Source organism: Lissotriton vulgaris, chromosome 12 (genome assembly GCF_964263255.1).
Source record: "Lissotriton vulgaris chromosome 12, aLisVul1.2, whole genome shotgun sequence".
Classification (NCBI taxonomy): Eukaryota; Metazoa; Chordata; class Amphibia; order Caudata; family Salamandridae; genus Lissotriton; species Lissotriton vulgaris.
This window is the reverse complement of record NC_141700.1, coordinates 50,537,611-50,565,013: the sequence shown is the minus strand read 5'-3', so window position 1 is coordinate 50,565,013 and position 27,403 is coordinate 50,537,611. Positions and strand designations below refer to the sequence as shown.

Sequence of the window (27,403 nt, the reverse complement as noted above, 5' to 3'; positions counted from 1 at the left end):
TCGCACAGGTCTTGTGATGGTGGAATGTCGTTGGTGTTGGCACTGCGGTTGGAGAGTTCTTTCACATTAATGAAGAGCTCTTTGGTGTTGTGTGTGTTGTTGTCTAAGCGGTCCTCTTGGCGGTCCTGATGAGTTGGTGGTGTCTGCTCTTGTGGGCTGTGTGGCTGTCTGTTGTTTGGTCTTGGAGCTTCTCCAGCTTTCGACAGGTGCGTTTGGAGATCCGGAGGTCTTTGCTGAACCAGGCGGTTTTCTTGCTGGTGTGGTTGGTTGTGGAGGTCATGAGGGGGGGGCGAGGGTGTTGGCGCAGTCGTTGATCCACAGTTTGAGGTTGGTCACATCGGTGTCTGGGTCGGTGGGGTCGGCGGGTGGTCTCAGGGCGAGGGTGGTAGTCAGTTGGCCCTTGGTGACCTTGCCCCAGCAGTGGCGTGGTAGTTGTTGGGTGTGGTGCTTTGTGGTGGGTTTCCTGAAGGTGAAGTGGACGCATCTGTGGTCGGTCCAGTGGGGTTCGTGGTGTGGTTGAAGGAGACATGGGGGCTTGTGGAGAAGATGGGGTCCAGTGTGTGTCCAGCGGCCTGGGGGGGTGTCATCACGAGCTGTTTGAGTCCGAGGTTGGCGAGGTTGGCGATCAGGGTGGTGGAGTTGGCATTGTTGTTGTTCTCGAGGTGGGAGTTCAAGTCCCCGAGGAGGATGTAGTCCGTGGAGGCGAGGGCGTGGGTGCTGACGAGGTCGGCGATGGTGTCGCTGAACTGTGGTCGTAGTCTGGGTGGTCTGTAGATGAGTGTTTCTCTGAGGGTCGTGTTGGGGTCGGTTTGGATCTGGAAGTGCATGTGCTTGGCGGTGGTGAGGGTGTCGTCGGTGTTGGTCGAGACTCTGAGGGTGTCCTTGTGGATGATGGCGATTCCCCCTCCCACTCCTTTGGTGCAGTCTCTGCGGGAGATCTTGTAGCCCTGTGGGATGGCTATGGCGATGTCTGGTGCTGAGGTGGTGTTCAGCCAGGTCTCCTTCAGGAAGGCGACGTCGGGGGTGGTAGAGTCTAGGAGCTCCCAGAGTTCGATGGCGTGCTTGCGAGAGGAGCGGGTGTTGAGGAGGATGCAGCGGAGGTGATTAAGTTCTCTGGTTGGTGGTTTAGTGGGCTGGATGCTGGTGAATCTGCAGTTCCGGCAGGCGAAAGGCCCTTGGGTGCGCTTCGGAGTGGCCCGGTGGCAGGGGTGGTCTCATCCGGTGTTGAGTGCATGGAGGGTGCTGGAGTGCAGTCTGGCGTTACGGGGGGTGCGGGGTCCAGGGGTTCAGACGCTGGGCGCAGTCCAGGCGTGGGCGGGCGCAGACGGGCTTGCCTCTGACGCGCCTTTGGCGTGCCAGCTGCGCACGTCCGCTGCGCTTGCTCGCGGCGACCTCCATAACAGGCGAAGTGGGAGGGAGGAGCAGCTGGGAGGCGGGAGCGGGGCGGCCAATGGGCGAGGGCAGGGAGACAAAAGGCAAAAGGGGGCGGGCCGCAGGGGAGCAGCGGCGGAAATCGGGGGCGGGGGGCTCAGAGGGCAGTGGCGAAAAAAGGATCGCCTAAGCAGAGAGACCAAAAGCAAAAAACAAAAGGCAATTTACAAAAGACAAGATGGGAGACATAACAAAAGATTAGCAACAAAAAATTAGCAGTACAGCCAAGCAGTCACCTGGGGCGGCGAACCCTCGGCAGCAGCGGGAGAGAGACACAAGACACGGGCACCCAGGAGGAGCCGTGCGGCGTGGGGAGCGACCCGAGGTCAGGTCACTTTCAGTCACTTTCAGACATTTTTCCAGACAGCCATTAAATACTAAATAATTCTTAACAGCAAAGACATAAGTATATAGTTTTGACAGAGTGTAGCTCAGGGTGTGAATTGTGTTAGCAGTGGAGATCGGGCCCCTTAATTTGCCCCTGATGGTCCCCACAATCTCATCTTATAGTGACAGAGTTTTACTTGTGATATGGCCACCCAAGTATCAGACACCCCACCTGTCCTACCACTGGGTGTGTTAAGAAGGGCACAAAAGGCTCATGGTTCAGATAAGTCATTTAAAGATGGCGGGCCTCAGTAAGTTGTAATTTTTTTTGCAATTATATAGCGCTTACTACCCCTGACAAGGCGTTGAAGTGCTTTTTTGGTGAGTGCAAGTTTGTTATTTGTACTGAAAAAGGATAGCGGAGGATGGAAGAGGGAATGGTTTGCATTTACATTTGAGGCCAGTGGGATTGAGAAAGACCCCCTAAGAAGACTGGTGGTGGCAGGTGATAGGAGAAGTGAAGTTTAAGAAATTAAACATAAGTTTCAGCAATTTTAATCGCAGCAAAAGAGTTAGACAAGAATTTGCAGAGCCAATAGGTCTGGGTTTAATGGGCTGATGTGTGCAGTCTTAGCACATTGGAGAGAGACACATGGGTGGGATAAAGTAGGAGTGGACAGAGGGCGCCAGCTCAGCGAACCCCAGCCAGGCCGCCGACAACCTCACGAAGTGGATCAGCAACTGAGCAGACGACCTCGCCCCACTGAGGACCCCGCCTAGCAGACCATGCAGCAAGAAGGCCCCATGGTTCACCGACGAACTCAAGAGCTCCAAGAAGAACTGCCGAGCCCTCGAGAAAGCCTGGAGAAGGGAGCCAACACCGGACAACATGACCACCCTCAAGCTCGCCACCCGGAAGCACCATCAACTGATCCGCGCCACCAAGAAAACAGCATTCAAGGACCGGCTGGACAACAACGCACACAACTGCAAGGAACTCTTCAACATCGTGAAAGAGCTCTCCAACCCCAACGCCGGAAACAACGACATCACCCCGTCGCAAGACCTCTGCAACTCCCTCGCCTCCTACTTCCACAACAAGATCGTTGACATACACAACAGCTTCAGCCCACAAACAACGCTCCCCACGACCGCACCAACGCTCCCCACCACCACCCTCAGCGCCTGGACCCAGATCAACACAGAAGACACCATCTGCACAATGAACTCTATCCACTCCGGATCTCCGACCGACCTCTGCCCCCACCACGTCTTCAACAAGGCCGACGCTATCATCGCACCCCACCTGCGGGACATCATCAACGCCTCCTTCGACACCGCCACCTTCCCTGAGAGCTGGAAGCACGCCGAACTCAGCGCTCTACTAAAGAAAACAACAGCGGACCGCACCGAACTCAAGAATTACCGCCCCATCTCGCTCCTCCCGTTCCCAGCCAAAGTCATCGAGAAGACCGTCAACAAGCAACTGGCCGCCTTCCTCGAGACGAATGGATCCCTCGACCCCTCACAGTCTGGCTTCCGAGCCAACCACAGCACCGAGACCGCCCTCATCGCTGCCACCGATGACATCCGAGCCCTGCTGGACAACGGTGAAACAGCGGCCCTCATCCTCCTAGACCTCTCCGCGGCGTTCGACACTGTCTGCCACCGCACCCTAGTGCAGCGCCTCAGCAACATCGGAATCCAGGAAAAGGCACTGGAGTGGATCATCTCCTTCCTCGCTGGAAGGACACAGAGAGTCCGCCTACCACCGTTCAGATCTGCAGCCACGGAAGTCATCTGCGGCGTTCCTCAGGGCTCCTTGCTCAGCCCCACCCTCTTCAACGTCTACATGAGCCCCCTTGCGGCCATCGCACGCCAGCACAACCTCAACATCATCTCCTACGCCGACGACACCCAGCTGATCCTCTCCCTGACCAACGACCCGCCGCCGCCAGAACCAACCTCCACGAAGGGATGAAAGACGTAGCCGAGTGGATGACGACCAGCCGCCTGAAACTGAACTCAGATAAGACGGAAGTCCTCATCCTTGGCTCCTCGCCCTCCGCCTGGGACGACTCCTGGTGGCCCCCCGCCCTGGGCACCGCACCCAAACCGACAGACCACGCACGCAACCTGGGCTTCATCCTGGACTCCTCCCTCTCCATGACCAGACAAGTCAACGCCATCTCCGCGTCCTGTTTCAACATCCTACGCATGCTAAGGAAGATCTTCCGGTGGATCCCCACCGAGACCAGGAAGACGGTCACCCAGGCCCTCGTCACCAGCCGACTAGACTACGGCAACGCCCTCTACGCCGGAACCACCGCCAAGCTCCAGAAGAGACTCCAGCGGATCCAGAACGCCTCAGCCAGACTCCTCCTCGACATCCCCCGACGCAGCCACATCTCCGGACACCTGAGAGACCTGCACTGGCTCCCCGTCAACAAGAGAATCACCTTCCGTCTCCTCACCCACGCACACAAAGCCCTACACGACCAAGGCCCGAGCTACCTCAACAACCGCCTCAACTTCTACGCTCCCAAACGCCACCTCCGATCGACCAACCACGCCCTCGCCGCCGTCCCCCGCATCCGAAGAGCAACAACAGGAGGAAGGTCCTTCTCCTACCTGGCCGCCAAGACCTGGAACACCCTCCCTACCGACCTCCGCCTGACCCAAGACCACCTCTCCTTCAGGAAGAAGCTGAAGACATGGCTGTTCGAGCAGTAGCGGCACCCCACCCCCTCCCCCAAGCGCCTTGAGACCCTCTGGGTAAGTAGCGCGCTCTATAAATGCCTTGATTGATTGATTGATTGAGATGTCTATAGAGTAGTCTGTGATGCAGTTCAAGGTAGCACTCGATGGAGGCGGAAGGATACACCTAGACAACAAATAGCAGTGAGAGAAGAAGCCGTCAGATTGGACGGATCCGAGGCGTGATTCCAAGCCTCAATCCAATGGCTGAAACAAGACTAGCGGAAGAAAACAAATGGCGGAAAGGACAGACTCACAGCCCAATCTGTGTATATTGGTGGCGCTGCCTTTGCTTGTTAGCTGCACTTTCACAACTCAGACCTACAAAAGCCAAAAAATTCCATAAACTGAGTGTGCGTTTTACATCACTTAGAGTCGAGATTACCCAAACTTCATTTATGCAGAGACCACATAGCAAAGTCCCCCGCTTTCCTGTCCAGATCAGCATTTCTAAGTGTGTTCGTCCAAGTGAAATTAACCGTGACTACAACTCCCAGAATGCAGCGGGGTGTAAAATCGACAACCAGGAAATGGAAAACGTGGACCCTGGAGATAAGAGATCTCTTGGGCCGCAAATGGTTCTTAAACTTTTCAGTCACTACTTTTCCCTTAAACGTGTCCTCCTAGGACTGGGCCAGTGTAAAGGTTCTCGGGGTCCCAGGTATAACAATGTTCTGTTTGGGTGCTCCCACTCCAGCGCTCAACAAAGTCTGGGTTGAAGCTATTTGTTTCAATCGAGCGCCCTCTTCTGTCGTTTCGTGGTAGAACTAGCATGCAATAGGCTGTCATGCAGCCAGGGGTGCCAACAGTGCCCCTGATGACTTGAAGCGTTATAAAAATGACGTCAATAACGTGACACGTTTATTTAAAGTAAAGCAAAGCTATACGTGACGCTAAAGGGTGGAATGAACATGACACACAGTAACGGTGAGAGATTTGATAAGAATTCAGGTAGTTTCAGTTGTTCCTTAATAGGAATTGGTTTAGAAATTACTGCATGCAAGGTGCCTTTGGCAAAAAAAAGCCAAGGGTGGGTAAATGTGCTTTAAGTGGCAGGGAGCCAGGTGGCGACTCTACTATTACTCCCACCTCCTACAAATTCCCTAAAATTATAAAAAATAAATGAGACTGTATTTGTTATTGTAACACTCGAGTATACGTGCAGAATATAAAACAGGCAGATGAAGGGCACACATAGGATTGACTAATAGCGCCAGGATTTCCCGCCATAAACCCAGGAAGCAATAACTGTCGCTGGGAGTACTTTGTAACGCGCAATCCCGTCGCGTTGCCACATAATTCGTGCTCTGCTGTCCCGCGCTGTCTGCTCCATGGTTTGTAGATATTAGGGGGTACACAGCCCCCCCGGGACAGTACAGAGTTTGCATCAAGAGACAAACGAAGACGGAGGCACATTATATCTAGAGAAGAGGCTAATTTTTATTTGGCCCACTTAATAATTTACTAGGCCAATAAAGTCAGGCCTGTCGCGGAATTACCGTTTTACGAGCCTTTTCGGTTTATACTTTCATATTTATCACTGCATTTTAATATTTATTGGCGAAAAAAGCCCAGTGTCAACGTAATGGCGCAATGCCTGCTGGGCCGGGGTGAAGCAAGGGCACCCCGGGTGATATGCAAATAATATCGACTTATGGATTCATTCCCTCCCACTTAAAATCCAATCTAAATTTGAAATCCAGTTTTCTTAGGGGCCGTGGACCAGAGCTGAGCCTGTGACAATCGACCCCTCTTGTTCTACATGGTCCATGCTAGGTGGAGTCAGGAGCACCCACAGGCACTGGCGAAGCTACTGTGGGTGCAATAGGTGCAGTGGCACCGGGGCCCGGAGATCTGAGGAGGGAATTGAACCCTGATAGTTGCTGTATTTTACTTCCATAGTAGCACTTAAAAGGCCATTTTCATTGCTTGCACCAAGACCCATTGCATCCTTGCTAACGCTGACAGGGCCATCACAGAAAGAGTGAGGAACCAGGCTCTGTGAGAGACTGAGTCGGCACATAGTGTGCAGCAGACAAAGTGAGGCGCACAGGGTCACTGACAGGCAGAGTAAGAACCACGGGGCCCATGACAGGCAGAGTAAGGACCACCGGGCCCGTGACAGGCAGAGTAAGGACCACGGGGCCCGTGACAGGCAGAGTAAGGACCACGGGGCCCGTGACAGACAGAGTGAAGATCACGGGGCAAGTGACAGACAGAGTTAGGACCACAGGGCCCGTGACAGGCAGAGTAAGGACCACGGGACCTGTGACAGGAAGAGTAAGGACCACAGGCCCGTGACAGGCGGAGTAAGGACCACGGAGCCCATGACAGGCAGAGTAAGGACCACAGGGCCCGTGACAGGCAGATTAAGGACCATGGGGCCCGTGGCAGGCAGATTAAGGACCACCGGCCAGTGAAAGGTAGAGTAAGGACCACGGGGCCCGTGGCAGGCAGAATAAAGACCACTGGGCCTGTGACAGACAGAGTAGGGAACACGGGGCCCGTGACAGGCAGAGTTAGGACCACAGGGCCCGTGACAGGCAGAGTAAGGACCACGGGACCTGTGACAGGAAGAGTAAGGACCACAGGCCTGTGACAGGCGGAGTAAGGACCACGGAGCCCGTGACAGGCAGAGTAAGGACCACAGGGCCCGTGACAGGCAGATTAAGGACCATGGGGCCCGTGGCAGGCAGATTAAGGACCACCGGCCAGTGAAAGGTAGAGTAAGGACCACGGGGCCCGTGGCAGGCAGAATAAGGACCACTGGGCCTGTGACAGACAGAGTAAGGAACACGGGGCCCGTGACAGGCAGAGTAAGGACCACAGGGCCCGTGACAGGCAGAGTAAGGACCACGGGGCCCGTGACAGGCAGAGTAAGGACCAAGGTGCCTGTGAAAGGCAGACTAAGGACCACAGGCCCGTGGCAGGCAGAGTAAGGACGACGGGGCCCGTGGCAGGCAGAGTAAGGACCACGGGGCCCGTGGCAGGCAGAGTAAAGACCACAGGGCCTGTGACAGACAGAGTAAGGACCACGAGGCCCGTGGCAGGCAGAGTAAGGACCAGGGGGCCCATGAAAGGCAGAGTAAGGACCACGGGGCCTGTGAAAGGCAGTCTAAGGACCACTGGGCCCGTGAAAGGAAGAGTAAGGATCACGGGGCCCGTGACAGGCAGAGTAAGGACCAAGGTGCCTGTGAAAGGCAGACTAAGGACCACAGGCCCGTGGCAGGCAGAGTAAGGATGACGGGGCCCGTGGCAGGCAGAGTAAGGACCACGGGACCCGTGACAGACAGACTGAAGAGCACGGGGCAAGTGACAGACAGAGTAAGGACCACAGGGCCCGTGACAGGCAGAGTAAGGACCACGGGGCCCGTGACAGGCAGAGTAAGGACGACGGGGCCCGTGGCAGGCAGAGTAAGGACCACGGGGCCCATGACAGACAGAGTGAAGAGCACGGGGCAAGTGACAGACAGAGTAAGGACCACAGGGCCCGTGACAGGCAGAGTAAGGACCACGGGGCCCGTGGCAGGCAGAGTAAGGACCACGGGGCCCGTGACAGACAGAGTGAAGAGCACGGGGCAAGTGACAGACAGAGTGAGGACCACAGGGCCCGTGACAGGCAGAGTAAGGACCACGGGGCCCGTGACAGGAAGAGTAAGGACCACAGGCCTGTGACAGGCGGAGTAAGGACCACGGAGCCCGTGACAGGCAGAGTAAGGACCACAGGGCCCGTGACAGGCTGAGTAAGGACCATGGGGCCCGTGGCAGGCAGAGTAAGGACCACCGGCCAGTGAAAGGTAGAGTAAGGACCACGGGGCCCGTGGCAGGCAGAATAAGGACCACTGGGCCTGTGACAGGCAGAGTAAGGACGACAGGGCCCGTGACAGGCAGAGTAAGGACCACAGGGCCCGTGACAGGAAGAGTAAGGACCACGGGGCCCGTGGCAGGCAGAGTAAGGACCACAGGGCCCGTGACAGGCAGAGTAAGGACCACGGGGCCCGTGACAGGCAGAGTAAGGACCACGGGCCCGTGACAGGCAGAGTAAGGCCCACTGGGCCCGTTGCAGACAGAGGGGCCTTTTTACAGGTGCATTTTGGAGTATGTAAACTGGTACTCCCGTCCCATTAATGTAGTCTTGCATGCCTTTCTCAATTGGCCCAAAAACATCTGAAATGGGAATAAAATGTGAATATTATGGGAATAGCGATATGTAATTTGTACAAATAGTTTCATAATTCATGGGGACAAGCTCGTTTATTTTTCATGAACAGAACATAAATTAATATGATGTTACAATACAAAACCTTAAAATTCCAGAAGGTCGCAAAACTTTGCCAATTAGTGTAGCTAAGCAGCTTTAACTCTCCCAATACACAATCTGCATGACATCACAAGTGACCTCACTGAGCGCCTTTACCAATGATGACATCTCTCTCCATTTGACGTAGACAGGCAGAAGGCGACGTAGCGGCGTTGAACCGGCGGATCCAGCTGGTGGAAGAGGAGCTGGACCGGGCCCAGGAGCGGCTGGCCACAGCCTTACAGAAGCTGGAGGAAGCGGAGAAGGCGGCAGACGAAAGCGAAAGGTACCCACACGAACACCGAACCCATGGCCTGCTGCTTTTAATGGGATGTGGTGGCCAGGCTAGGGTTTCAGTATTAAGCTATAGATAGGGGTCAAGAAGAGCACAATCCTTAGGCATCAATAGGCATTAAATGACTTAATAGTCACAATATACAAAAACATCAGTCCAGTTGGATGTCTGGAGATCTTCCTTGTTAGACAGGATAACAGAACCAAAAGTTCATATTGTAAGTTTTCTTTATTTGAAGTTACGTCATGTAGATTCAACAAAAAACAGCCGACACGTGTTTCGTCAGTACCATCAGTTGGTACAATGACTTTCTCAAGGCTTGACAGGCTGGATTGCCACAAGATGCGTAGAGGTCTAGTCTATATAAGAATATAGCTTAAAAGGCAGGAACCTAGCATGCGAATGGTGAGGATGAGTGCCAGTACTTAAATATCAGTCGGAACTTGAAGTCCCAGGCAATGGTCTTGGTAATACAAAGGCTGCACCCTAACCGTTGTAACGTTCCCCTATGTAAATCTGGAATGGTGGTCGTCCACCCGATCCAGTTAGAAGGGACAGCAGGGTCGTGCGAGGTGTCGGAATAGAGTGAACTGTGGCAGATTGGCAGATCGCAAAATGTCAGCGAACCAAAGCGCTGTCCCAAAATCTCTAGATGCTGCAATTAAGCAGTCGGGTCCGCATAGTAACGAGCCCAAGGAAAGTATTGGTAATGACAACCTCTCCAACATTAGAACAGCACCAGCCCTCCTACAGTTCAGGAAGAAACTGAAATCTCGCCTCTTCAAGGAATGCTGCCTCAGATAGGCCGACTTCTCACCCCTTCCACCAGGGCCGGATCTAGGGTAGTGCGATCGGTGCCACCGCACCAGGCGCTGATTTTAGGGGGCGCTGTGTTGTCAAATATGTCGTGGATTTAAAATTTCCTGCTGCAGCGATCCTTGCCTCCAGCAATTTTGAAGCAATAATAAGCATGTCAAGATAACTCTGGGGATTGATGGCCCTGCTGGGCAGCGAGGATGCTTTGATTTATCACAAAGTAGTGCAGAGGGTTAATATGCCTGCTGCACAGCACGTGTACCATGCAGATCACAGAAGTGCATATAATGTAAATAGTTCAGTGGGTTGATGCCTTTGTCACTAAGATCCTTTTGTTACTTGCAATTTATGAATTAAAATCCTAATATAGAATAGCGTGCTATTAACTGTTATAGAAGAGCTGCGTGGAAACTGCAAGGTGTTGCTTAGAGCATTATTGGCTTCTCCAGTCTTTCATTATCCTAATGTTGCAACAAAGTGTATTTGGGTAGAAATAAATTCTTATTAGTGAAGACAACCCCCAACCATGGTGGAATGTTTTTAATTCTGATTTTGTGCTTCTCCAGATCAAGCGCTCTTCAACTATCTCGTCTACCAGTATGGATGACATGTGACTCCCACACCCTGTAGTCCTCTTTCTTATGTAGCATTTCCTATACACTGATTTACACACAAGAGTGTTTGTCTCTGTGTAACTTGTGATGTAAAGTGCTCTGACACCCTACACCTGTATCATAACATAGCCCTTGCAGTGCGGAGGGCCCAGAGCTGCAGGTGGCCCCCTCAGCACAGTCCCCTAGCTGAGAGTGTGTCCCTCTGAATGACTGGACAAAGGTCACATACCAGGCACTGTTGGCTTCTGAACCTCTGCTGGGGACTGCCCAAAGATCAGACTGACTTTTCCATGAGGCTCTGAGACTGCGTGTTGACAAGCAATAAACTGTGTAAATCGATGACTGTGTTTGTGGTCACTATTGTCCTATTTTTGTGTCTTCAGAGGCATGAAAGTGATTGAAAACAGAGCCATGAAAGATGAAGAGAAGATGGAAATTCAGGAGATGCAGCTGAAGGAGGCCAAGCACATAGCCGAAGAGGCGGACCGGAAATATGAGGAGGTGAGGAGTTAAGTTTTACACAATGAGTTAGATATATTTCACAGGGGTGTTCTGAAACTCACAGGGAACTATGTCTGAGAGTTATGGCAAGGAGGCCAACAGTGGTCTCTCACGCAAGGCTTGGGTGTACGCAAACATATCTAGAGATTATGGCATCTTCGTAAAATGGAAACAAGGTCTGGGTGGTGTAAGACGTCTGGGAGAAATGAGGGTAGACTTGTGTACTTTGAGGGTCACTAGCGCAGGGGCATCCAGTTCAGGCCCAGAGCCACGTCATTTCAATATATCCACACAGAATAAATTTCCTTAGAGTGCATCTAATTGAACCCCCCTGACATTTCTCCAGAATATCTGGCATGGCTCTGGTCCTCTTGGATCTACACTGGACAACCCTTGCCTTAGAGCATTTACTTTACAAATTTCTTTACCATAGAGTTGAACAGTTAACTATAAGTCTCAGCACTGAGACAGACACTCGGGTGCCTGCATGCATCTCCAGAGGCCTTCTCTGTAGCCTCCGGACTGGCTCTCAAGGAATGGGAACAGGCAACAAGACGCGCTCCCTAGTGAAATGGATCCATTGAGTTAACAGCGGGAGGGTAGGCGTAAGCACGCTGAACTCGTGAGATGTTCACCCAAGGACGTGAGATACTGAGACACATCTCCGTAGCCCCAGAGTCTGCCGGTTGGTCATCGGCTATTATTCATAACGTAAGGCCAACAATACTTTATAAGATATGGAAAGTTTAACATTTTTCTAAACTGCTCCAAGGATGGATTTGGAAAGATCACTTTATTTGAATTCAGATCTGCTTAAGTGTTGATGTGGTACACTGTATAGGTGGCCTGATAGCTATGGGCTATCAATCAGAGCTTAACAGCCTTTGAAGGAAGGAATACCATTGTACATAAGATTTTGATGTAGAGTTGGTAGAAATGGAAAATTCTCTCATCTCTAGAAGACATGCTAAAATTATAAGGAAATCCGCCAGTGAAATTTCCAACAATTTGGGGAATAGCAGGCCATAGAAAATTCCACCATTGGAGTCTCCTCTGCAATTTAGATTTTGAAAGATATTGGGGGATTGTCAGTTGTCAACCAATTCAAAATATGGCCCACAAACTTTGTGAACTAAAATTCTTATCCGGTTCACATTTCTCCAGATTACTTTCGCTGATACAAATACAAAACTGTTTTTTCTCACCCACAGGTTGCCCGAAAACTCGTTATCCTGGAGGGCGAGCTCGAGCGAGCGGAGGAGCGCGCAGAGGTGTCAGAACTGTAAGTGTGGCGGATTACTTATCCTAAGTTTTGTAGTTCATTCAGCCTTCACCTTGGTTGTGTGGGAGTAAGACGTTTTTATGCTACAGGAAATGTGCTGCATACAGTGTTTGTGACTGCGTTAGTAATGTGTTACAGTTTTTGCCTTCATGACTAAAAAACATAGCTCTTCCAGCTGCCTTTCACATGTGGTTACTTCTGAGGAGGTTACTGCATGCCAGGCGGAGTATTGATTCAATTATGTAACCACATCAGTTGTTTACTCTCCTCTTTGTCGTGGCATTCAGGGGACATATTACTCCCCTTGTGTCTCCACTGAGCTGAGCTCCTCTGTTGCTCCCCCACTCCACGCAGACATTTTTGTGGCGGTCTCTGCAGCTGCAATGTGGTGTTGGCCCTCTCTGCTATGCAAAAAGAGCTTTCGCTCAAATAAAATGTAAATTTTCAATATACTAATCTGAGTGGCGTCCGCCATTTTGGATCTGTCAATAAAAAATAAGAAAATGGCATCTTCGTCATTCCACAGGAGGGCAAGCGTGGTGATGCTTGTAAGTGCATATGTCATCACTCATGCTTGCGTCTACAGAATGACGAGACTGTGGATAGCAGCAGTGTCATCTTGCCTTTTTTCTCTGTTTTTTATAGATGCTGTACAGCATTGGCAAAAATAATTTTGTTTTGCAGATGCTGTGCAGAGCATTAGAAGAAAGACTTGGCACAGTCAGTAGGTCAACAAGTGCCTAAGGCAGTATGACCTTTCATTGGCCCTAGCTTGTAGGGACCTCTCCTTCTCTGCCTACAGGCCTCTTCGTCCTGCAATAGGCAAACAACTGGGAAGAGAAAGCGATTGGAGCTTCATGAAGCATATGGAGGGGGATCGGGGGTTCGGCCATATTGGAATGGTTTTAGGTCAGTTTCTTAGTCTAGTTAAAATGTGTACCCATGGAGAGAACCAGCTCATGTTGTCAGGACTGTGGAATGGAATGGAATGGAATGGAATGGAATGGATGTGAATTTATAGAGCGCGAATTGCTGCCCGAAGGCGTCCAAGCGCTAGAATAACCAGGGACCTGCAGAGGGGCCTAACTGGGATTAGTGGGGCAGATTAAAAAGAAAAGTTTTTAACTGTTTCCGGAATGTGGGCAGATTGCAATTGGCTCTCAGGTGCAGGGGGAGGTTGTTCCATGCCATGGAAGCGTTGTAGGCGAACGTCCTGCCGCCAGATCTGGATCTTTTTATTCTTGGTATCGTGGCCAGGAAAGTCTGGCTGGAGCGGAGGTTTCTGCTGGGGAGGAAGTGGGTAATTAGGTCCCTGTGAAGGTGAACAACGAGGTAATCCAATGCTACACTGTTTTATAAAGTGCATATACCATATATTATTTACAAGCACATGCATAATACATTTTTTTTCTCTACAGCAAATGCAGCGACCTAGAAGAGGAGCTGAAAAACGTCACCAATAATTTGAAATCACTGGAGGCGCAATCAGAGAAGGTTGGCTGTTAACGAGCCACTGGCTCTCTATTTTCCCCTTTATTCGCAGATATCTCAAGTAGACCTAGAGTGGTCTTTCCTGTTTTTTTTTCTTCGTTCCTTAGCTGCATCATGGCAAGTGCAGAAGAGTAGTTATAATAGAAAGAGCTAAACATCATGTACCAGAATGCAAAGCAAAGGTGTAGGTTGGATGAATTACTGTCAGCTAATATGGGATAACTCAGATCTCTAAATACAGAGACTTGGGTGCTGTCTTACGGCCATGTGAGTGGAATGATGGGGACATTTTATCGTTCTCATACATTCTAAATAACTGAATTCCAGGACTCTGAATTTTATCTGGTTTGTTGAAAGGTCTGGTGTTCAAGCAAAGCAATTAGTAGCAGACTGGCCATAAGGCTAAAGGGACATTTCTCAACAAGATGGTGCTCCCGGTTGCCCACAGAGCTAAGGCAAGGACACTCATGCCAGGCTCCAGTTGGCACATGACTGACATCTCCCCAGCTCTACTGACCAATCATAAGAACGGTCCTTTTGGAAACCATCTCATTTTCCTCTGTACCAATCGACTTCTGTCAGGCAGAGTTTCCTTTTACACTTCATTGTTTTCAGGTCTGATAGTCCACTGGTTCAAATGAACTAAACTAAGACTTCAATTCCCAGAATGCACTGTTGTGGTAAATAAGAGCCTTTACTGGAAACTAGTGTTCGAATGACATGGAGTCACACTGTAACCCAGCTGAAGTAGTAGGGTAGGGCAAGAGGTATGTAGTCTTCATTCTGGCGTGGTCCCCCAGGTGTGGAAACACGCTAAACTCCTCCCACTCCTGAAAAAACCAGGACTAGATGTGTCGGTCCCGGGAAACTATCGACCCATCTCCCTCTTGCCTGCTCTCACAAAAATCTGTGAGAAGGCTGCTCTTCTACAAATGGAGAGCTTTGTGGAAACATCTAATGCCCTCCACCCGGCCCAATCGGACTTTAGGGCTGCCTATAGCACCGAGACGGCCCTGGTGGAGATGTCTGAAGCCATCCGGGAGTGTCTTGATGGAGGTGGCAGAGCGGTCCTAATTTTATTGGACCTCTCTGCCGCTTTCGATACTGTCCCCTATGATCTCCTTCTTGGCCGGCTGTCAGACATTGGTATTGGGGGAGTGGTGTTTGATTGGCTTTCTTCTTTTTTATCAGATAGGACCCAGCAGGTTTGGATGCCTCCGCATGCTTCGGAGCAAAGACCTTTGCTTACAGGGGTGCCGCAGGGGTCCACACTTAGCCCCCTTCTGTTCAATGTATACATTACACCTTTGGTATACTTGGCTGAACAGTTCGGGGCAAAAATTGTAGGGTATGCTGATGACACCCAGTTGTTGTTTACCTGGCCAGATGACAACCTGGACACTTTTACTGTTCATCTATGCCTGTCCTCAGTATTTCGCTGGTTAACACAGGCCCAGCTGAAGTGCAATGAGGACAAGTCCGAGGTGCTCTTTTACGGCTCCTTTCCCCCCTCATTCAAGAGCACACTCTGGCCCCCAAACATTCCTGGCCCAACAGAGATGGGGAGACCTGCTAAAAATCTGGGTATTTGGTTTACGGAGGATCTCAGATTTGAGTACCATATCAGAAAACTCACTGGCACTTGTTTTGCCACTCTGAAAATGCTCCGCAAATTTTTCCCCTTGCTCCCCAGGGAGGCCAGAGAGTCGGTTGCCAGAGCTCTCATACTGGCCCGCCTTGATTATGCCAATGCACTGTTTAGTGGCATTCCGGCATACCTGGTCAACCGCCTCCAAATTGTTCAGAATGCGGCTGTACGCCTATTATTTAACATCCCTAGGTGGAAGAGCGTGCGCACGGAGCTGCGCTCGCTTCACTGGCTTCCAGTAATACAACGCATTCGGTTTAAAGCCTTGGTGCTGGCGTTTCGCGCAATTCATGACCAAGGCCCTTTCTATCTGCAGAGAAGATTCACTAAGTACATCCCGGCACGCACCCTGCGATCTGCCTCATTGTTCAAACTGTCTCTTCCTCGCTTCAAACGCGCCAGACTGGGTGGTATGTCACTGTCGGTGGTGGTGGCTCGGGCCTGGAATGCCCTCCCTTTCCATCTTCGCTCCATGCCGACAGTAACTGCTTTTAAAAAACATCTGAAAACCCACCTATTTGCGAGTGCAGGTTAGGAGAATTCTCTTGCTGTCTTGTTCTTTGCCGCTTTGATCCCTCTCCGCGCCAGGATACTCACAAGTAACAGAGCGCGCTACAAAACGGTTTATAACATAACATATAACATAACATTCTAGGAGTTATTGGGGATACATATTTGGTTCTGGTTTAAACCATAGTCCCCCGTGACTGATGTTCAAGCAGGCTTAAAGAAGGTGTAAAATTCTAAAGTTAATCAATTCTGTATGTGAGTTGCTTGATCGGTCCAGTTTTTTTCTTTCCATTTAGGTATGTGTAGCCCTGTTTAGCTCCTTAAGAATCAAAGACTACAAGTACCAGAATACAAAGAAAAAGCATGGCGATGACAAACTGTAGACCCGTGGATCTTGGTCACTGGAGGCTCTCGAGTTATGAGAACAGCTCCAAGCCACTGGGTCACTGTGTTTCTAGTCCTGGACTTTCCTATTACAAGCCATTGTAAAATCCTACTTTAGTCCAGTTGGTTCTACTCTAAAGGCCAAGCCTTCGGTTCCCAGAATGCATCGTTGTGTTACATCACATCCCAAGGCAGGGATGGAAACAAAGTAAGTCGAGTGATATGAAGTGATCTATCACTTTTACAAGCTGAAAGGGCATCACTGAGCCGAGTTGGGTAGGACCTCCGGTCTGTTCTCTCTATACCAGCCAAGAAGCCACCGTCCTTGCTTTGTAGAGGACATGTTGCATTCTGGAACCTGAAGTTCATTTTACAACAATATGAGTATTGAGTAAAAAATCGTAGCCTAAAAGCCTGAATTCGCAGAAGATGTCATTCAATATAGCTGCTTTTTGTGTTATTATTGCACGATGGAAATACAAATATGCTTAAAGCTCTTTAATGGGAACAAGTCTGCGTCTTTGGACTGTGCAATAATAAAACTGGGCTTTTCTTAATTTGGTCTCCCAGCGCCATGCATGAATAGCCTATCCAGCCGTGGTTTTTTTCTCTGCATTCTGGGACATGTAGTCTGAATTTTACAATGGGCGGACAAACAACTCGGGCATGGACATGGAAAACGTTTTGTAGAAGTCTTCCAGGGTCCTTTCATGCTATGATGAGTAGCCAGCCTCCCCTCATCAGTGATATCTCTCTGGTGACATGCTATAACAGGGTTCTCCAACGAGTAGCTCGTGAGTTACTGGTAGATGTCTGTGTGCATCCCAGTATATATCAGAAAATATGGCTGCCAAAATAAAATCAAGAGCAATATAAGCATTTACCAGTGAGTGCGTGTGGATTTGTTCTGAAAGGAATACTGTTGTGGAGATAATAACGGCTGGGCACCGCCGTCTCCACAGTGCATCGTCAAAGAGCGCCGGTTGCCATAAACAGGGCCTCTTCGTGGGATATATATATATATATACACGCACACACACACATATATATATATGTGTGTGTGTGTGTGTGTATATATATATATCAAAAATGGAAAGCATGTATTTGAGATGAAAATGTGTGTATTTTCAGTACTCAGCAGCTTATATTTGAAGAAAAATAATTGAATTTCCAAAATATATTTTAAAATTATATTGATAGATCAATCATGTGGCACTACAGAGACTTATTACTAATACTATCACCCAGGCGCGCAACACCCATTGGGCTCACCGGGCTTCAGCCCCCCCCCGTCGCCTCCTCTGCCCGGGCTAAGATGGCACGCACTGAAATGGTGCAGGAAGGCTGCGCATCCGTTCCGAGAATGTGATTGCTTTAATCATTTCTGAGAGGCCCAGCAGCCCGAGCCAGACAGCCAGCCTCAAACAGTTTCACTGAGTGAACCCCCAGCCCCCACCTCTTGTTTTCATTTAGAGTGGCGCTGAGGTGAAATCCTTGCCTGAAGGCAGGGATTTCACCTAAACACTTGATGTGTTCAGCATGGGGTGTGAAGATGTGCACAGCAGGGGGAAAGGGCTGGTCAGTGCAGGTGACGCTTTTCCTTTGTAAAGGAATTCCTGCTGGCATCATAGCCCAGGGAGTGCTGTCTGCGCACTTGTATAAATGTGTATTCCATACAAGTGGACAGACAGCAAAACCCTGGGCTATGACGCCAGCAGAAATTGGGGGCAAGGGTGCCAATTTTTGATTTTCTCCTCAGGAGCATTTTTTAAATGCACAATCAAATAACGGTTGTTTTTTCCCTCTTTGAGCGTTGAAAACTTTGGTGTGCACTCCTCTAATGGACAGCCTTAAAATATCTTGTAAATCAGAAGTTTATTTCAGGTGACAGTAATATGAACCAAGCTATCAAGAGAAAGTGAACGATTCCCTGAATTTCGTAGAATAAAGCCCACTACGAACGTATGCATTTAGCTCAATAAATGTAATTTATATAGCAAAAACATAATCTAATATTATCAATAAATATGTCACTCGAAGGATTACTTGCAAGTGCTTTTCTAGAGTTAATTAGAAAACACCTTTATTTTTGCTGTCGTGATGGCAGTGGTAATGTAGGACTCAATTCATAAACATTTTGCTACGTGTACATGTGACTTTCTCGTTTACGTACTCCTACATCCCAAATGTGAGCAAGGAGTATTGCTGTCCTACTTTTGCTAGGAGTACCCAAAGAGTAAGCCCCTTGGTATATAGAATTAAAGAGGAGCCTTAGAGAAGTGTACGCTCTCAAAGTTCTCTTTCTGACCTGGTCTCCTCAGATCCTAATAAATAGACAGGAGCCCTCGACTCTCCACAAAAGTTCACTGACAGGAAGATGAGGACCCACTTATCGAGGAAGAAGTGGCAATCACTACAAAGTAGTGTCACAGACTCTTAACAGAAAAGCTGCTTACATTGCTCGGCTTACATTATGCACATGTAGTGTAAGTTTGTAGTGTTCATTTTTTGGGGTGCTAGTGGGTAACTTTAGGGTTCAGGGTGGGTGTGGGTTTTAGGTTGCCAGGGGGCAATTTTAGGGTTCAGGGTGGGTTACGGATCGGGGTGCCAGTGGGTAATTTTAGGGTTCTGAGTGGGTATGGGTTTTGGGGTTCCAGGGGGGTAATTTTAGGGATCCGGGCGGGCATGGGTTTTGGGGTGCCAGGCGGTAATTATAGGGTTCAGCGTGGGTATGTGTTTTGGTGTGCCAGGGGTAATTTTAGGGTTCAAGGCAGGTATGGGTTTTCGGGTGTCAGGGGGCAATTTTAGGGTTCAGGGTGGGTATGGGTTATGGGGTGCCAGGGGAGAATTTATGGTTCAGGATGGGTATGGGTTATGGGGTGCCAGGGGGGAATTTATGTTTCAGCATGGGTATGGGTTTTGGGGTGCCAGGGGTCATTTTCAGGTTCAGGGAGGGTATGGGTTTTGGGGTGCCGGGGGGTAATTTTAGGGTTCAGGGTGGTAATGGGTTTTGGGTGCCAGGGGGTAATTTTAGGGTTCAGCGTAGGTATGTGTTTTGGTGTGCCAGGGGTAATTTTAGGGTTCAGGGTGGGTATGGGTTTTGGGGTGCCAGGGGGGGATTTAATGTTCAGTATGGGTATGGGTTTTGGGGTGCCAGGGGTAATTTTAAGGTTCAGGGTGGGTATGGGTTTTGGGGGGCAAGGGTGTAATTTTAGGGATCAGCGCAGGTATGAGTTTTGAGGCTCCAGGGGGGTGATTTTAGGGTTCAGGGTGGGCATGGGTTTTGCGGTGCCAGGGGGTAATTTTGTGGTTCAGGGTGGTAATGGATTTGAGGGGGCAAGGTTGTAATTTTATGGATCAGTACGGCTATGGGTTTTGGGGTGCCAGAGGTAAATTTAGGGTTCAGGGTGGGTATGGTTTTGGGGGGCAAGGGTGTAATTTCAGGGATCAGCGCGGGTATGGGGGTTGGGGTTCTAGGGGGATGATTTCAGGGTTCAGGGTGGTAATGGGTTTTGGGGTGCGAGGGGGTAGTTTTAGGGTTTGGTGGTTATGGGTTTTGGGGTGCCAGGGGTGTAATTTGGAGGTTCGGGTGGTAATGGATTTTGGGGGGCAAGCAGTAATATGAGCGTTTAGCATGGGTATGGGTTTTGGGGTGCCAGGGGTAATTTTAGCGTTCAGGGTGGGTATGGGTTTTTGGGTACCTGGGGAAATTTTAGGGTTCAGGGCGGGTATGGGTTTTGGTGTGCCAAGGGGGTAACTTTGGGGTTCAGGGTGGGTATGGGTTATGGGGTACCCGGGGTAATTTTAGGGTTCAGGGTGGGTATGGGTTTTGGACTTGCAATGATAAACATTTCACAAGCACATTGTCCTCCTATAGAAGCAATTGTTGACGAACTGGCGAAAAAGGGTCGTCGCCTTGAAATGGCATTGTGAAAATTGGTTATATTGTGTTCCTAAAGTGCTTTGTAGTAAAATATATTAAATTGGTCTTTTAATTCAGTACATTCTGTTCCTTTTTCATAAGACAATAGGACATAAATGCATCAAATTAACACAAATGTGTGCTCTAATTGTTGTCCAGTTTCAAATGCAGAATTCATCACGTTTTCTCCGCTTGACCTGAGCATTATTCGATCCCGATTATCTACCATTTTAGCCCCGCCCCATTTTTTTAACATTAGCCACGCCCCTTCATTTGCCATGTTAGCCCCCCCCGAAATGAAGACCTAGTTGCGCCCCTGCTATCACCTTGGTACAAAGTGCACTGCAGCTGTGGCTGTTATGTATTACCCATGTAGAAGCATTCCACATTGACAAAGTCGTTTTCTTAACATTTTTTCTGGCAACCTGTCAGGTAAACTGAGGTGATCACTGCTCGTAAGCTTGCATATGGTGGCCATAAATTGGATCTTGCCCTGATGCCGTCACTAGTACACCAGTAATAATATAAGTAGCTTGGGATGATTTTCTCTGAACATAAGTAGCTCTTATTACCACAAAGGTTGTAGACCTCTGCACTAGAAGATTTGGACACAGGGATTGGTTTCTAATGACCTAGTTGCAGATGGGTTAGTACTTCTTACCGGCACAGACTTCACCGCACTCATGTTACACCATTTATGGGTCAAGTGCTTTTTTGCTCAATGAACCTTAAGCAGGGTGGTGGGGACATGAATGAAGCTGGCATTACAGCGATATAGAGGGAGCAACACCTGCACCAGGCCTCTTGTATGTTTAGACTCTCTTAGTCTTTCTACAAAGGAATGTTTCAAAACATACAGAACACTTTATATAAGTAAAAAAAAAATTCTACTTTGGCAAGTGGATTTGGTGACCAATTATGCATTGCAACTAGGAGGAGGTGTGAAAAGGGCATCCCCTCCTATTTGGAAGCCGCAGTGGAATGTATCAGTGCCTTGAAACCACACAACATTAATCAGATAACGACACCTCAAAATGGCGGTATCTGATTTCCACTGAAAGATTTTCCCTCTGAGAATCATGTCAGGCAACCTCGGGGGGAGCGGACACTGGTCCAGCTCTGTGTTCCCAAACTGGAATTATTCTGCATTACCTAAGACCTTTTGAATGTTCTACAATTATACATATAATATACTTAAATATAGGGACTTGTATCCAGCCCTCTTCATCCACTAGTCTCTTGCTGAAAGAATCACATTTATCATGGTACAATAGGTCAGTCCACTTTAGCCGTTGATGAACGCCACTGTCAGTGAAGGCCGTCTGCCCTTTTACAGGAGCACTTTCACACTCAAAGTAGTCCCCTTCAGTAACAGGGACTACTTGCCAATTTGTGTTTTTTAGACCAAAATGTTTTAGCTTTCAGCCAGTGTTTTATTTTATATTGTCCAGGGCCTGTCAGCTCCCCCAAAAGCAGAATTTTACAAAAACAACCACAAAATAAAATAGGCATTGACAGAGCCAATGGGCATTCTTCCAGCTCCAGACCTATTGGCTTTGCCAGTGCTTGTTTTAACACGATATTCTTTGGTGTGCTAAAAGTGAGTGATGGCTTTGGAGAACAGCTCACCTCTTGAGCAGGCTCTGCCCATGCTATTCACTCCACACCACACCCTTACATGTTGCTGGGAGTACATTGTTTCCTGGATAAAATGATTCTCCTACAACAAGAGGTTAATGCCCGGGTGTGCCCGGATACAGGGCTGGCACTGTGCAAACCTTTATTGACAAGTGTAAGGACTTTGAACCAATGGAGGTTTTCCAAAATAAACAGATATATGTAAGATATGGCTGCGCTTTACTCTGTTTTTTACGGTATTTGATTAAACTGTGTATCTAACATGCAATAACACCAGGTCTCTCAAGTTACCCAATCCCATGCATTGGTCGCTCACCTTGTTCATTTTTGTTTTCATTGCCTGGTGGGTTTTGTTGTCTGGTTTCACCCATTATGAAGCCAGGGCTACAAGTCACAGAACTGTACTTTAGTAGATACAAAATGAGTTGCAAGAGATCTCCATTCTGAAGGTGTGTTATGTTCCTTGTTATTTATTTATTTAGTTTGAAGTATTTTTAAATGACCTTTTCGGTTATGATGATTTGTAAGCTTTTATTTTGTCTTTAGAATTGGCATTGATCAATGAATTCCTTTTGCAGTACTCAGAAAAAGAAGATAAGTACGAAGAAGAAATTAAGCTCCTTACTGATAAACTCAAGGAGGTGAGATATTGCTGCTTGGGTCAATCTAAACTTTGCTCTTCTAAGCCGCCTTTTAAATTTCCCATGGTGTTGCATTCATGGCAAAAGGTATCGAGTAAGGCAGATCACATGTTCACTGTGCCGGAATGTCCTACTTCATCTTCCTAGCGCATAGAGTCGAAGATCAGCATGAACAGTGCTTCCTTCCAAGCAGGGCTGTGACCACTGAGCAGAGGTCTCCCCCATCTGATGGGCCTTTGGTATGCACCCCAAGATTATCCTTCTTTAGGTGGGAGAATTGAAGAAAGGGCGGCCTCTGTAGTGCTGTCTGCAGCCTGATTTCAAATTATGATGCCTTAGTTGACGACTGCCCCTGCTCCATGAATGGCATTAAAGTGTAAACATATTGACCAAGTGTGATAGACGTCTCACATCGCTATTGATTGGGTGTTCTGGCTGGAAGGTCAGTGACAGCGCTTGTACCAAGCATGAGTACAATGCCTGCAAGAAGGGCCCTCATTATTTGCCCAATGTAGGGAATGCATACCAGGGATTTCGATTCACAAAATTTAAGAGGTAAAGAAAGTTATATGTCGTACTCTTTGTCCTCTTTGGCATAACTGGGCCAACCCCTTGCCTCCTATTTGCTGGAAATTAGCAATGGAAAGGGCATGGAGTGGAATCTGCAGGAAGTAGATGTGGGTCTAGAGCCTTCTTTACTTCCTCTTCCTGTTGCTGTCTTCATTACCCTTGAGACGAAAGGACAGTGTCAGTGGTACTTAACGTCCACGCTACTTTATTTGAAATAAGTCTCGCATGTTGAGTTGTAGAGATCCTTAATGCTGCTAGTACATAAGTAATCGATACAGTGTTATCATATAAAATCAAATTCTCTTTTTACTATTGTGCTAAGAAGATGCTGCAATTACAAGGGAGTTGCCAGGTAAATAAAATACTCCCACTTTGAAAGACACCTCAGATGGAACAGAGCTAGCGTATGAGCGAGAAGCCATTCGGGGAATTACTCTCGTCCACACAATAGAAATGTACCTCTATCTGTCCTTCCTTTTGTCTGTTTTTCCTTCCTTCTCTCATTTCTTGTTTCTGCCCTTTTCCATCTTTCTGTCCTTCCTTCTCCAGATCGTTTTTCTGTCCTTTTATCCATCCATCAATTCATCATTCTTTGCTGCTTTCACCTTCTTCCAATCGATTCATCAATCCTTCTTTTCTTATATTCATCCACCTAACCTTTCCAATCCATCTATTCATGTTTCTTTCCACCCAGTAACTCTTCTCTCCATTCATTCATTCTTTCCATCAATCCATCCTTCCTTCAATCTACCTCTCTTTCGTCATGCACTCTTCTTCCCCTTGTTACCCCACCGCTCAGTTGTACACCCCAGTGGCATTTGTGAGCTTCTCCTTGGGATGATCTGTTTCAGATAATAGCTAAAGAACCAGTAAAAAATAAATGTAAATATTCTATACTAATCCGAACTGCTCAGTGGTACCTATCCCCCGCCCAAATTACTAACGCCAGGGGTTTATGACTACAATGAACAATTAGTTAATGAGACTCCATGTTATATTTATTTTTTCCTCTTATTTAATTATCCTTTTTTGACAGGCTGAGACCCGTGCGGAATTTGCTGAAAGGACAGTCGCTAAACTTGAAAAGACAATCGATGACCTGGAAGGTACAGTAGAGAAAGAGCTAAGACTATTGAGCTTCTGTTTTGCATGGAGTGCTATGAGGTGATGAAAAATCATGATTAGCAGAATCTGTCCCCAGTATGAAGGGATAAATAGGCAAGAAGTTGTAAGGTAGGAAAAAACAGCACACCCTTTACGATGTCCCGGAGTTCTCACTTTGATGCTTCATGGAGAGGGCACGCAATTTGCACGACTCTATGTTCTACCATAAGAATGAGTTTTACATTTCATCCTGCCAAAATATTTTTTCCAGGATATCAACAACCGCAATATTGTAAAATGAAGAATACATAAATCTATATATCTTGACAATATATAAATATTCAAGAATCATTGATGTCTGAGTGAAAAGTAGTTAATCTGTACTTACCTATACATAGTGATCGTCACAGTATTGTAAGATGAAGTTACATAAATCTAAATATCTTGAGGATATGTAAATATTCAAGATTTGTTGAGGAGGGAGTTAAAATTAGTAAATCTGTACTTATCTATACATAGTTATCGTCACAGTATTGTAAAATGAAGTATACATAAATCTATATATCTTGAGGATATATAAATATGCAAGGGTCGTTGAGGTGGGAGTTAAAAATAGTAAATCTGTACTTATCTATACATAGTTATCGTCACAGTATTGTAAAATGAAGTATACATAAATCTATATATCTTGAGGATATATAAATATGCAAGGGTCGTTGAGGTGGGAGTTAAAAATAGTAAATCTGTACTTACCTATACATAGTTATCGTCACAGTATTATGAAATGAAGTATACCTAAGTCTTTATATCTTGACGATATATACATATTCAAGGTTCATTGATGTGGGAGTTAAAAATAGTAAATCTGTACTTGCCTTTAAATAGTTATTGTCAGAAAACTGTGATATTTGATATGCTGGAAATACTGTTACAGCAGGACAAACTATGTCACTGGATATTGTGCCAACGTTCCAACACTCGATGGACACACTCTACTTCTATAAAGTTACCATATTGTCTGTGCCGCCTATTTTTGAACAAAATGACAAATTCCCTTTACTTGCATGCTTCTAAAACAAAGCACCTTCTTCAGGAGTTAAACTGGTACCAGGGCACTTTCCTCCATGGCTTTGCCGGCCCCTATGGCAGGAGCCTGATCTGAACAAAGCAGGTGCTTCCATGCTGGGAGAGCCATTCCTACCTGTGAAATAATAGATGGTCAGTGGGCCCGTTAAAGCTATTTCCGTCTGAATATTTGCTGTTGCAGACTTTGATCGATTGGAAAATAAATACTCATCCTGTCCAGCACTACTAGAATATTAGTCTCAGAAAGCACTGCAGGAATGCAAGAATGTTCTTAGTGAGAATATTGGGACACAACAGAGGTTTTTTAGCAGAAACTAAAAGGCATACTGTAAATTAATAGAGGTAATTGCAGGGTAGGCATCCAATGGGTTTCCTATAGGAAAACGCACTTTTATAAGATATATGTGTAATAAATCTGATATAACACTATTGTAAATGATAGGCAGCCTTGCAAACCACCCTTGTTGATATGACGTCTTGCTATTTTATTACTATCTGAATGTGTTTTAGGAACTCTTACGCGAACCCTACTAGAGTTTCCTAGAAGAATTCTTGAGTATACCTTTACAGTGTTTAATTGGTGACTTACTAATCAACCTTATAAGAAACTACAAGAAACCAACAATAATAGGTAACAAAAGTAAGACTGCGGGGAAAACATGCACGTACCATTGTATTGCATTCCATTTAAAATGGCACATTGTACAGGTGTGGTATTAAAATCACAGCAAATATATGTGTACTGTATCATCTTTGAGAGAAGTGAGAGTAGAGGCACATTTACTGACATGTCGATTTCCTTTTTGCTTCAAATACCATTGTATTTCCCCACATTCAAAACCTCCATCCGATGTACTTTCCTGTTGGAGCAAAAAGAAGCCCACCCTTTATTAAAGTTGCGCGCAAAGAGACAGCAGTGGTTACAATTTTAAGGATTAATTCAAGGCAAATTTAAAAAACAAAGCACAGATGTGCATAAAATGTACAAATCATTTGCAATGTGGCATCCTATTCTATAACAGAAAATGTGCCTATAAGTGTGTACGTCATTACATTACTTTGTCCAAAATGCTTGAGTTAAATCTTAGTTGATTTCATTGTGTCTCTACCTGTTCGTAACCACCTTTTTGTTCTTTTTCACTTTTGTTCATTCCATCTCTCAACCCGTTGTTGTCCATATCTTTCTACTTCCGGTGGATGCTGTGCTGTTCTACATCATTTCCTGTGCACTTCTGCTTCCTGTGGACTATGGGCTGTTCTTCATCATTCCCTACGCTCTTCTACTTCCTGTGGACTATGTGCTGATCTACACTCTTCTATATCCTGTTGATGTTTTGGTGTTCTACATCATTTCCTGTGTCCTTCAATGCCCTGTGAACTGTGTGCTGATCTGCATAATTCCCTGTGCTTTTCTACTTCCTGTGGACTTCACGTTGATCTGCATCATTCCCTCTGCTCACCTTCTGTCCATGGATTCATTTCTGCTCTTGACCTCTAACTGTATCTTTCGGATTTTCTCTTAACCATAATTTTGACTAAATGTCATATTGTCTTTGCACCTTACTCCTTATTGCACCTGATCTGTTGCTCTTTGACCTGTAGATGAGTTGTACGCTCAGAAATTGAAGTACAAGGCTATCAGCGAGGAGCTCGACCATGCACTTAATGATATGACTTCCTTATAAAGGTTTTGTCGCCTCTGTGCCCCAACATAGTTCTTCTACTAAGTGTAACTTTTTCACTGTTCAGTATTCTACTTTCTGTTTGTCTGCTGACTCTAAACTTGTCATAAAACTACAATTCTCTCCTAAAACTCCTGCTCAATTCCGCTTTCTTTGTGTCTATAAAAATGTTACTGTTTTAATAAAATCAAAGAAACCCACTTACCTATTGCGTCATTTCTTATCCTTGTAAATTAATGGAAGAGCATCTACCACATGCAACCAAGAGCAATACGCAAAGTCCTTAGACACACCTACTCATCCTGAAACCTCAAAACCATCCTCTTTGAGGATGTTTTTGAGGATGAGTAGGCGATCAAAGAGGATGTTTTTGAGGTTTTAGGATGAGTAGGTGTGTCTAAGGA

The 27,403-nt window shown here is 47.3% G+C and overlaps 1 protein-coding gene across 1 annotated transcript in view; it reads left to right on the top strand.

Annotated features, from left to right (window-relative positions):
- The window catches only part of TPM4 (tropomyosin 4), a 50,364-nt gene extending 23,165 nt beyond the window's left edge, over window positions 1–27,199 (top strand). Inside the window, exons 3-9 of the mRNA XM_086947042.1 lie at window positions 8,968–9,101; window positions 10,924–11,041; window positions 12,253–12,323; window positions 13,742–13,817; window positions 22,495–22,557; window positions 24,164–24,233; window positions 26,920–27,199. Coding sequence (XP_086803168.1) covers window positions 8,968–9,101; window positions 10,924–11,041; window positions 12,253–12,323; window positions 13,742–13,817; window positions 22,495–22,557; window positions 24,164–24,233; window positions 26,920–27,002 — 615 coding nt within the window. The 3' untranslated portion in view covers window positions 27,003–27,199. The remainder of the gene's footprint in view (window positions 1–8,967; window positions 9,102–10,923; window positions 11,042–12,252; window positions 12,324–13,741; window positions 13,818–22,494; window positions 22,558–24,163; window positions 24,234–26,919) is intronic.
- Window positions 27,200–27,403: the final 204 nt, after the last annotated feature.